The sequence below is a fragment of the Acipenser ruthenus genome, chromosome 40, assembly GCF_902713425.1.
Source record: "Acipenser ruthenus chromosome 40, fAciRut3.2 maternal haplotype, whole genome shotgun sequence".
NCBI lineage: Eukaryota > Metazoa > Chordata > Actinopteri > Acipenseriformes > Acipenseridae > Acipenser > Acipenser ruthenus.
Genome location: NC_081228.1, coordinates 3756608 through 3769232, shown reverse-complemented (window position 1 = coordinate 3769232; position 12625 = coordinate 3756608). Strand labels below are relative to the sequence as shown.

At 38.4% G+C, this 12625-nt stretch overlaps 1 protein-coding gene across 1 annotated transcript in view; it reads right to left on the bottom strand.

Annotated features, from left to right (window-relative positions):
* The window catches only part of LOC117397181 (junctional adhesion molecule 3B-like), a 33620-nt gene extending 25638 nt beyond the window's left edge, over positions 1–7982 (bottom strand). Inside the window, exon 1 of the mRNA XM_059010159.1 lies at positions 7857–7982. Within this exon, the coding sequence (XP_058866142.1) occupies positions 7857–7941 (85 nt within the window). The 5' untranslated portion in view covers positions 7942–7982. The remainder of the gene's footprint in view (positions 1–7856) is intronic.
* Positions 7983–12625: the final 4643 nt, after the last annotated feature.

The window sequence follows — 12625 nt, the reverse complement described above, 5'->3', positions numbered from 1 at the left end:
TGGTATATACAAAAAAAATGATTTAAAAAAACTATTGTAATGTGCAAAATTGCTTAAGTCTCCAATAATAGATCCAGGAAAATAGTGTTTCTGGATGATGTAGTATTTATTTATTTAATATGGGTATTCCATCCTGCCTATAAACAGTGTAAGTGAAACACACCACAGGCTAAAATAAAAAAACAAACACACATTTCATTAAAAAAGTAGCTTTTTAGTTTAACCACATTCAAATAACCTTGTTATTCATGAGTGGCTTGTTCCATCGGTCCTTTCTGAAACTGTGAGAAGAACTGAAAATCTCTGGAGATAGAAATCATTTACTGCATGAACTGTATGTGTCTCATTAGGCTGAAGAAAGCACCGCACACTACCAAGGTCACTCATGCAGCGATAAAACACTTAGAACTTAGCATAGTTTAATTAGAAACTGTTAGTGAGAAGCACTCAGAGACACAAGCTCTGGCACCTCAGCCGTCTGATGATACGTTAAACCGAGCTCCTGTCTACTTTGCACACATTAAGGATCCCGTGACCCTGTGTCGAAGAACAGCAGAGGTCTTAACCTCCGTGTCAAAACCGTGGCCTGCCTAAATTTCCCCTTCCCAGGCTTGTGACTTGGGTTACCAGACCTCCCGGGAAAACTGGGATCATCCCAGGGATTGATTTTTTTTTAAAGTACAAAAACCGTATCCGTTTGCTCAGCAAGTTGACAGTGGAGTCATTTATTAGGCTGTGTTAGCGCCATTCAAAAATACAATACTCAGAGTTAAGAGACCAGATATTACACAAATAATCCATGAAAGTGTTTGTGGATCTCACATGTTTAAATGGGAACATCTGATCTACTGTATGCTTTACAATCTGGCTGTTTGTACATTTAACATGTTTTGATTGGATGACAATAGAATGAAAACAATTAGTTCTTATGCTCTGCAATAAATACACCTGATGTTTAATTTTTAAATAATGGATTGTGTTATTATACAGTATACTGTTATTGTAACAGCTTTAGAATTGGCAGCAGTGTGGAGTAGTGGTTAGGGCTCTGGACTCGTGACCGGAGGGTTGTGGGTTCAATCCCCAGTGGGGGACACTGCTGTTGTACCCTTGAGCATGGTACTTTACCTCGATTGCTCCAGTAAAAACCCAACTGTTTAAATGGGTAATTGTATGTAAAAATAATGTGATATATGTATAATGTGAAATAATGTATAATGTGATATCTTGTAACAATTGTAAGTCGCCCTGGATAAGGGCATCTGCTAAGAAATAAATAATAATAATAATAATAATAATAATAATTGCTACTGTAAAAGAAAATCACTCTGGAAACCTGAAATCAGATTTGCACCCAGAGGTGAAGTGTCTCAACATATCCCACTGCGCCAGCCGTCATCTAGCCCCTCGTGTAACTTATTTCTTTCAGGTGTGAGAAAACCGTCCTCAGATTAAAGCCATAACTTGATCTTATTTCTAGCTCTGCATGATCGTCTACCTACAGTAATTACAGGAAATCAAACAATTACAGATTAGAAAATATGAGCGCTGCAGCTATCCCCTCAGGAATTCAAAGATTTGGAGACAACCAAATGGGGGCTGGTTTGATACGAACAGTATTGCAAGTCCTTGGGAACTGTGTCTTGGTCTAAGCCTTCTCAGACTCAATGAGACGCACGATTGCCTTGGGTTAGGATTAAGAAGCGGGAATTTAAGATCAAATTAATTTCCATTTTATCTTGCTTGTGGACTTACTGTACAGAGCATGCAAAAAAAGAGCAATCGCCCTTCTTAAAAAATAGACTAAAGCAGCAACAACCCTTCTCATATAAAAAGGGAGATTCCGAGTAGGTTTAGTATGAGACTACTGTACATCACATCAAACGTCCAAACACTAGACGAGTTTATTCACTCTGCAAAATGCACAGCTAACCCTGCTGAAAGTGAGGGTTCTAGGAACAATGTAACATTCTGGTAACTTAAGATCATGACTTTTTAGTAACTAGCCATTTAAAGCACTCTGCTTCCTTCTGAATGAGAACTTATTACAGACTACAGTATGGCCATCAGATGTTCTTCAGACTCATAGCTGAAGACAGAATCGCTTGATCTATAATGTACCTTCATCATCAGAATTATACTGCGCAGTACTCCACATGTTCTGCAGAACTACCACGTTCTACATGGCTGCAGTGTTGCAACATTCTGCAGCGTTACACTCTCCATGTCCTCCTGGTTACTGCATGTCCACTGGGCGAGGTGTTTTTGTTTTGTCCTGCCTAGTACAGAACAGGACATGCTATTATAAAAACAAAAATGTAGACCTATAACATCGCCACCTGTGAGCAACCAGATAAGAAACCATGGACAAATTCCACGGCCCTGCTTCATACAGAACAATATTTACATACAAAGACTTGGCTCCATTATGTTTTACTGCCAATTATGCACTTTAGTTAAACACTGAATCGACTACAGTGCAGTGCAACTTAAGAGTTTTAAAAGACAAGCAGCAGTTTATAAAAAACAGTGTAGATAAAAAGAATAAGCATCAATCACTACCACGGACTAGCATGCAGTAAACTGATACGCATGCAAGTTTGAATTATTATTAGTAGTTTCTAATTTTAAAAAAAGACAAACACTTTTTCACCCAGACTCAGCGAAGCTAGATCTCAATTTCCTTCAGTTTCAGTTTCCAGAAGACAGCAAATCTGTCAACGATCAGACTAAACTGATTGAGCAGTATCCTGCCCCAGCAAACAGGAAACGCAAGAAACAAACAGGCCCTCGGTAAGAAAAACAGAGTTGGGATGGAATTGCCAGCGCCCAGATCTGCTCAGTACTGTCCCTGGGCAACGATACGATGATCCCAACATCTAGTGATATACACTTGCAATGCAGATCAACATAATATTGCTGTCGTTTATTCAGCAAGCTTTGAGGTACTGCTGGTACCTCGGAGCCATAAAAGGAGAATAAGATGCCACCCTTGGACACAACTCAGTGCACTACATTATATACTGCACTGTACTGTGTGAGGGTGATTCATGTTTAAATCATTCAGTACTGGTGACAGCATTCCAATATATTGTGGATCAATAGCAACTCTACTGTCCTCCTATTGTACAGTGGTATTGTAACTCAATAAAGCAAGAATCCTGCTTTTCTGCATACATTTAGTTTCATTCAGGCTTCACATTCCATATTAGAATTGCAGGTACTGAATAAAGACATTAGTGATAAAATGTTCTACGGATTTAATCAAAATGTACTCGTAGCATTAGCTTCCAAACTAGCGTGCAGTATCGCTTTATAAAGAAAACGATCTTCACAGCATTGGCTCTCCCTGTTTTAAAACACATTCTTTGAGAAGTCATTTATTGCCTCCTGTACGTTGATTTGCAAGCATGTTGCTTTGTAATTTTGTTAACAGAAAGTAGATTTATTTTTAACATGCCTTTTTACTGTAGTGCAATTTGTTCCGCCTATTAAAAGAGTAGCTTAAGTTATTGGAAATTTCTGAGTCTGCAGCATTGCAATTTGTTCTGTTTATTGGTGTTAACACCAGTATTTGTTTTGCTGTTCAAGGGCATTGCATGCTATGCAAAATTGCTTACCCATCTACAAACAGCTCAAAATACATTAACAGAGTTATGATTTTAAAAACATCCTAAGATCCTGCCTTTTTTGTCATGTTTAATGAACACTTTCATTGAGCCAAACTCAGACATCTCTGTGACAAACACCTGTCTTCTTACATGTATTACATTCAGAGAATGTGCATGTTTGCCATTCCTTAAATACAGCACAACTTTCTTCAGATTATCTATCCCCTTCTTAATCTCGACCCCTCTTTACTAAACATATTAATACCATTTGGATAGTTCACAATGTAGGCAACCTTTCAACTTGACAGTAAAATGTGCAGGGGATCCTTTAAAGAGACCCTTTGAAAGTATTACCGGTATTTGTTCTGTAAGAGGCCATTTGTGCAGTTTTTACGTAAATCTTGAATAACCCAAAAGCATGTTGTCTTTCAATAAAAACAACTACAGTACGTGTTTGTGATGGGTAAAAAAGAAACTACTCTAAATCATTCAAAAGATCAACACTATGTTACAAGCACATGTCCAACCAAACGGGCAAAGCACAGAGTACCAGTCTTGAAAAGGATTGCCCAGGACTGTGATGACCCTGGTGTTCCCAGCACTTTCTTACACAGCCTCCTCCCAGCTGTTCCAGTCTACAGATCACACCAAATGTGGCCGACAGGACATGTGCTGCCGTCAAAGCCCAGTCATTCCTGGATATGCTCCATAACATGCACAAAATACTTTGGTTCAGGAGCCTGTTGCTGCATTGACCACATGGTCAACAAAAACTGTGTCTGGCTGTTGGGCAATTCAAATAGCTCAACAAATCTGGTCAACCAGATAACAAACATGTACATTAAAAAGAAAACACTACCAGACTCAAATCAATCGGAAACTGACTTCATACCAGTGAATTGCAGTACACCATCACTGCCATACAGCATTACGCATACCTCGCATTGTCCCAGCAGCTACTGGATACACTTATTCTGTATCCTGTATCCTGCTTAGGATTTAAAACGGACTCAAAGCAAATATCAAAAGGAAGTGGTGCCCCAGTATGATGTGGATCACAGACTCGAAATCTGTCTATATAAGGTCGGGGACCATTCCCAGCCATCATCAAGGAGACATGCTCACAAGGGAATCAGAGTCCTGCATGCTACAAATTCTTTTGTTCTGCTCCTCCGAATGATGTATGTTAATCTGTGCTGGATGAGCGACGGCAGTCGAGTCTGGATGAAGCAGGAGAGCTGTTATTTCGATCAGGTGGCCAAGGTTGGGCGTCTACGTAACACTTCATATGAGCCTTCAAAATAAAAGGCCTTGGCGCTGTATTTAAATATACAAAGGCGAGGGTGATTCTTAAAACCCACGATACCTTTTTTCTATGCAAATAGCACCCAAAAGAATTCCATTCCAAACTCTCAGTTGTATATGGGTGAGGATTCTGTGATACATCCTGGCTCTGTCCTTTCTTTGGCTTGAAGGCAAGATCCTCCCATAATCAAAAGGAAGCCTACACATGTTACTACTTTAATGAAGGTTTACAGTCACGGAAAGCATAATAAAAAACCAGACATGGTGTCGGAGCTCATTCTTCTAACCCAGTTTGAAAAACAATACCTCTCCTAACAAGCTGGCAAGTTTCTATTAACACTGATCCTGAAGTGGGATCAATACAGTATTTATTTAGAATCGGATGATCAATACATTGCAGAATGTTTGAAGCTTCCACACAATCTTCATTCAAACTGGATGTTTTGTTGTTTGTAGATGAATTGCAATGCCCGATACATGTTTAACAACTGTTTTCCCCCCATTTAAGACGTCTTTGTCTCTTTCAAGTGCATGTTGAAAACAGCAGTCCGCAGGTGTTTCCTCAAGCATACCAAGGATAACAAAAACATGACGGGATTGATCCTCAAAGCTGTTCCAAATTGAGAATCGGCACATTTCTTCAGAGAGGAATCATGCACCCGAATATTGTTACCAACCAGAAATAAACAACCTTAAATTGCTTTCCTTTGTACTAATGACAATCTGGAGTAAATAGCTGTGAGTCGCCCTATCTATTATACATCCTGTACTATAAGACTTGACTGTATTACTCAACTTCCTTTGCATGCAAGTTGTAACAGGAGCACTGTATTTGTTAGCGGTCCCACACAGATAAAACTACCTTCGGAGAAAGTAGCCAAGGTTGGCTTTCCAAGTTCAGATAAGGCTAAACTATGAAAGAATGTACATTAGCTTAACTGTGAACACTACTGTGGGATACTGCCACTTTAAATGTAACCCCACTGTTGCTGAGTCCTGTCAGAAACAAATATGAACTGGAACTAAGGTTCCAAGTACCGGTAATTGGGTTTTCAGTTTTTTTATTCTTAAATGCACTGTACCTCTAAAAAGGTCAGATTCTAATCATGGAATCCAATGTAATTGTCCATTATTAATAACCATATGCTAATGACAAATGCATCAAGTAATATTTTTTAACCAGTTGTGCTCATAGCTGAAAGGGAAAGGTTACTGGAGAAAACACAGTCTAGCCTAACACAGTAGAGATATTATAAAAAGATTATAAGAATCTGCATACTTTTCATTTCCTGTAGATGTATTAGATACTGCAAATATTCAAGTGGAATGTAATCCACTGCTGAAATCATGTTTTTGTTGCTGGAGTCAATAACTAGGAAAACACTTTTTGTATTAAATCCTTAAGTGTCTGATTTATTTATTTTTAAACACACACTCTGTTTAATCAAACAGACCAACAAGCTATTGAATTTGTTATTACAAAATTGTTTGATTGAATTTAATAATACGACTCCGACCCATTGTGATACTGGGTAAACAGCTTGAATTATTTATGAAATCACTGCTATAGTTTAATATTATAATCGTCTGTTAAATATACCCAATACAATTGTATATTTCAAATGTACATTTTATTTATGTATTTATCTATTACCTATGTATCTGTAGCCTGTGTGATTGCTTTATAGGTCAGATTAATTATGTAAAAGGTTAAAACACAAAAAAAATAACTTAAATGAGTTACCAAGTTACTTCTATTGGGAAATACAACAATCCAACACACGGTAAAGAATTAAACTACTCTCCTTTCTATCCTGATTAATTAAATAAAAACAAATCTCTGAATCTCGCAGGACACCGTACACAACACACACAGCAAGGGACATTCGTCTTCGAACCAACTTAATTATACCATAAACACTAATACACAGGAAAACACAATTATTTTCCAAAATCATGTTCAGAAATAGTGTTGTGAAATCTATGTGGGGTACTCAAAAAATGATAAAGAAAATAGTTCGGATTAAGCTAACACAAGCATATATAAACAAGGGGTCGGCAGATGAAGGCTATCTAAACAAACGTGGTTTATATGGTTTAAACTATATAAACTGCGGGTCGACGTTGGCTAACTTTGGAAATAATACTGAATAACACTGGAGAAAAACAAAATATTAATTTGAAGTTGCGTAAAGATGTTATTTTTTTACATTTCTTGGTGAAAAATGCAGACCGCGTCTGTGAAGTGCGAGTCAGTGCTTATTTATTCCGACTCAAAACCGTTATCTCGCCCGAACGACTCCAACTTTCTTAAAAACTTCCACCTTAATTCTAACAGAGCAATGCGAACGAAAAAACACAATAATTCAAATTTAAAAAAAAAAAACCTATTCGTTAAGTACAGTCTGGTTTTAACTACATCTTTCAAATTTAAAAACAACCACACACAAAAAAAACTTTTGTTATGCAAAACATGGAAGGCGGTATTTTGAAAAGACGGCATCAGTTACAATTCAGAAAACTACAAAAAGATTTCACGCTTATTTATACCCAAACTTAATTAAACTTTACTAGCCAAGTACTAGTAGTTGTTCGTTTACATTAAGAAATTCACAACACAGTAACTTAAATGGCTTCTTGCTTACAAGAAAGCTAACGGTATCCCTTTTGTCAGCCGGCAACTACCAGATTGTTAAAACAAGCACCTTTACAAAACAAAACACCAACTTATACAATGTAATATAGCATTTAAAAAAGCATAGATATACATGTGTTTTGATTATTATTATTATATTTTTTTAAATACATACGGTATAAGTTACACCTAGGGAAACGTAGTACATATCTCAACAGATATAAAAGCAGATTTAGAAAGAATAAATAAACGACTCTCCTTGAAAATGAAATATCAATACAAACTGCATTTTGGCATGAACTCACAGTATGTTGTGAAGAGGATGAAAGCGCTTGCTAGCTTTGCCATCGCCATCTTGCAGATTCTAATGGTGTGTGTCTGCGGGAGCATGCGTACTTCAGAGCATGAGGAGAGAGAGAGAGAATGGGGAGGACCAGGCTTCGAGGGGAGGAGGGAGGATGCGTTGTCATAGTTACTACAAGCCATAACCATGACCTCATACCTTTAAAAATAAATAAATAAATAAATAAATAAATTAACCATAATACCAGTATCTTTGTATCTTTAAATAGCTGCTGCAGTAGGACAATTTAAAGAATTATACAAATAATGTAATAAAATGTGGACACTCTTATAATATGAAATGTATGTAAATATGTATATAATTATAACATTATTATGGTCTATGTATGTGTGTATTTATTGTCTAAGTAAGTACAAATCTGGTCTATCCATTTAGGGGGACAAAAAAAAATACAAATATTTTATGTTGATTAAATCTAAAAGTAATTGAACTGCATCTAGGATTCTGAGTTTATTGTCATTTTACCATTTTTGTTGTTGTTATCTTCACAACCTTCCCAATCTCTGTGTACTTGAAATTATTATTCCTGGTGTAAGCTTGTCAGATTCTCTGGTATGGGTCAAACTCCCACGCTGTTACGTGAACTGAAAACCATAGAACAAACCACTGAACCTCATTAAGGAAACGTGAAAGTATGGTCAAGCACAGGCACATACCAGATACGTCCTGTATTGTTAACCAAAATAAATCATGGTAATCTGCAAAATTACCATGGACGTTATGTAATCAGACACGTGCATCTGAAATACCAATCCTTGTAAAAGGTGAAAGAGGGAAAGATGTGAATCATACACCAGCATGCCATTCTCAGATCCCTGCCCTAGCTGTCCCTCCTCTGCTCCTTGTCATGGGGGGAGCTTGGTGCCAGACAGCTGGCTATAGCAGCATTCAAGTCCAGCTGCCCTCCCCCACACCGCCAACCCTAGCGGCATTGGGAACCACATTCCCTGACCGGAGTCTCCACCAGCAACCGATGACTTCAATTAAAGACACACTCTATTTTACATTAAAGCTAGCTTCATTTGTGTCATTCTCAAGATGCTGTATCCTCCTCCTGAGCTCCGCTCTCACGGTACCTGCAGCAGGAGGAGGTTATGCACGTGACACACAATCTCTGATGTAGCTCCAGAAACAATGAGGAAAAAGGGGTTCTCCTCCCCCCCCCCCCAGATGCTATTTGTGTTATACACAGAAAATCTGGTTTATCCATTTAGACTTTCAACATTGCACGGTCCAGGTTTTTGTTACTTTCAGCCGAGTGCTAACGACAAATCTGTATTGCTTTCTTGTGCACTGCACTTGTAGGGCAGGGCTTACAGCTACTCAGGCTTTAAATAGTCTAGTAGTAGCTGAATTATTCTATGCATGTCTGGCTTCCACTGGGTTAGTAGAGTGATCATCAAAGAGAACTGAATAACTGTATAGACGTGCAGATTAAAAATATCTCAGCTGAGCCTCATGCTAAAACAACTGGTCACTCTCCACCGACCTGTGGAGAAATAAAATGATTTTACAACTATCTCCGGAGTCAGGCTTGAGGGCATCAGGCTGTGTGGTCCAGTGGTTAAAAAAAGGGCTTGTAACCAGGAGGTCCCCGGTTCAAATCCCACCTCAGCCACTGACTCATTGTGTGACCCTGAGCAAGTCACTTAACCTCCTTGTGCTCCGTCTTTCGGGTGAGACGTAATTGTAAGTGACTCTGCAGCTGATGCATAGTTCACACACCCTAGTCTCTGTAAGTCGCCTTGGATAAAGGCGTCTGCTAAATAAACAAATAATAAGTCAGGCATGAGTCTAGGAGTGAGCTTGTACAGTATCTCCCAATGGAAAATGTTACACTATAAACATCTTACACTAAACTGTTGGCAACAAAAAAAAGAAATAAATCAATAACCAATTATAATTTAGGACTGCCCGCAGGTAATAAATCAAATGTTAGTTACTTCGATTTTTAACAGTAGTTTTGGTAACCTTATTGGATGCATTTTTATTTCAGCCAATGGCAATCTGTAGAAGTTATAGAGAACCAGTCCTATTGTTTGGTTCATGGACTTGGACTCCAGTCTTACCTCATACATGTATGTGCAGTATTATCCCTGGCACCCCTTGCATTGTGCAATTAGAAATTAGATTTGAAAGTCTTTTTTTCACTCCCTTATTTTGGTGTGCATGTGTTTCATGATTTCAGGGAAGTGGTGAATCTCTGTGCGTAGTTCCGGAATTAACTCCCAGTTTCCTCCATTTCAGGAAACAGGATGTGAACTTTACTGGGATTTAAAAAAAAAAAAAAAAAAAGTATTGGAAAAAAAGTGGCTGGAATAAATAGTGAAGATTTTTATTTAACATTTTCAGTTGTGTGCCAGACTCAAGCTTACAGCATTACTGTAAATAGATACACGGACGATGATTATTCATAGGAACAAGGGGGTAAATACTGCTGTGAAAAAATGCAGAATCAGTCATTAATGGGAAATGAGTTCATAAACCGACTCCTATCACAATTTCACCTCACACCTTTAACTTCATCATATCATGATCAGGATGCAGAGTTTCTATTATGTCCCCCAGCTGGAAATCCTATTCTCTTCTGAAATATGCTACTCAAATATGCCACTCCATTTAGTACTGGCCGGATGAACAGCGTGCCATTGTGCTGCCCAGTGAGAAACTGCAGCCAGGTAACCATAATACAAGCAGGCATGACGACTGGAAATCCAGGAATAACTTGGGGCTTTCCTAAACAAGTGCCTGCAAAAGCATGCAAGGAATTCAAACTTCTGCAGACCTTTGTCTTTGGAAGCAAGAGGGGAAAAAAAGGAAATAAACCACTTTGAATGGTATAATAATGGAATGAAACCAAAAAAAAAAAACCTTTATGTAACACTCGAATAGGAATGTATGAAATTCGTTTCTCGTGATTTATTCGAACATCCAGGTGTGGCTTGAAAACGTCATATCTGTCATTCCTGAGTATTTCAAAAATAAGAAACAAACAGTAAACTGCGGACGTGCTTTGAGTAGCCGACTATGCAAACTCTTTGTTCTTTCTCTAAAATGAGGCACTTCCTGCAGATAAACAGGAAAGAGGGCATCACGCTGGAAAGGCAGACAGATGGATTTGCTTTCCTCTTCACCAGTAGACAGTGATCAAATGATTCATGGCATAGAGAACCTTATGGCAAGCTGGCGTTCTACTTAATTCATTCTTGACATGCACATCAAGGTGATTATTAATATATTTTTTTTAATGAACTGTTTTTACACAAAACTGCACATGTCTTTGTGATGCAGGATTGATCCCGAGTAACAAAACTCACATTATTCAAAATAACTATCATATATAGTTAAAAATACATAGATATTATGTACATTATTTAATACATGCGTTTATGACAAATGTATGGACCAGGAAAATATCTGTACAGAAAGCAATGGAGAGTATAAGCTCCCATCATCAATATGCTATTACCTCACCAATTCTACCAATAGCTCAAAGCAATGCAGCTGCCAATGTGTAATTAATTATTACACATTGAACCACTGCCTGTTATTCCTTCCATTTCTTGCAAATACATTTACTGAGCACTAAGGCATTCTAAAAGGAAAACTAACTATTTACAAAGAAAATAGAGCACAGAGTTGTTCTTTATGAAATAATGGGAGCTGGCAGTTCCTCACTACACTTATGTGAAGGTCTTTATCTCAAACCCTCTTACCTGGATCTCTCCGAGGGATGTAGCGGAGAGTAGTCGCCCATGTTAATAATGGATTGAGGTAGAGTGTAAGTAAGTGTCTTATAGCAGCCTGCATTAAAGATTAAAGACAGAGGTGTAGTGATGAACCCATTGCTAAGTCTGGATGAAAGCTCTTTTTGTGTGGAGGTAGGGTCCCTGTAATCTCATACAGTTTAAGTGCCTAAATAAAGACAGATTATGCACATCCCTGCTAACTCTATGGAATCAGGCTCAAGGACGCACTGTCTACTGCAAGTCCGTCCCATGGGCAAGGCTGGCCCCCGCAGTGCTGAGGTGCTAATACCCAGGGGCATAATCAGAGCTTTGCTGCAGGTTTCAGAACATAACCCTCTTACACCTGGTGCTTTTAAAGTCCTATCAATGGGAAAACAAGCCTGTGGTTTTAATTAATGTATAATACGTCGGCACACTTGTGTTTGAGTCACACCCACTGCGTCCATATATATATATTACTCAAAACTACAGTTTAACATTAAGTTATCATTATTAGTAGTAGTAGTATTTAATTGTATTTTTTTTTTTTTTGTATTTCCATTATCCAGGAATGTATACAGTGCTCAAATAATTTTAGAAAATTGGAAAATTGGAATCCTAGAAAGAGCTGGAAACAGACAGTGTTAAAAATATCAATTCGCTCAGCCTGGACTTCCTACATCAAGCACTAGTTCAAACCCTCTTCACTGTCTTACCCTCAGTAACAGGTCTCAATCTCTGAATGCCAGACCCATTTGAAGAAAGTCAGTGGTTCCCAGTGTGTGTGTGTGTGTGTTTGGGGGTGGGGTGAGGGTATGCCTGACCCCCTATACAGGCAGGGTCAATCAGTTGTTTTTCTACCCATCTGTCTTCAGCCAGACCCAGCTGACTGACTGACAAACCGACTGACGGACTCCTCTGCTGTTTCCCATCAGCTGTTCCATTGCTGAGATGCCGTTCAGCTTTCACTTGGAGCTGCACA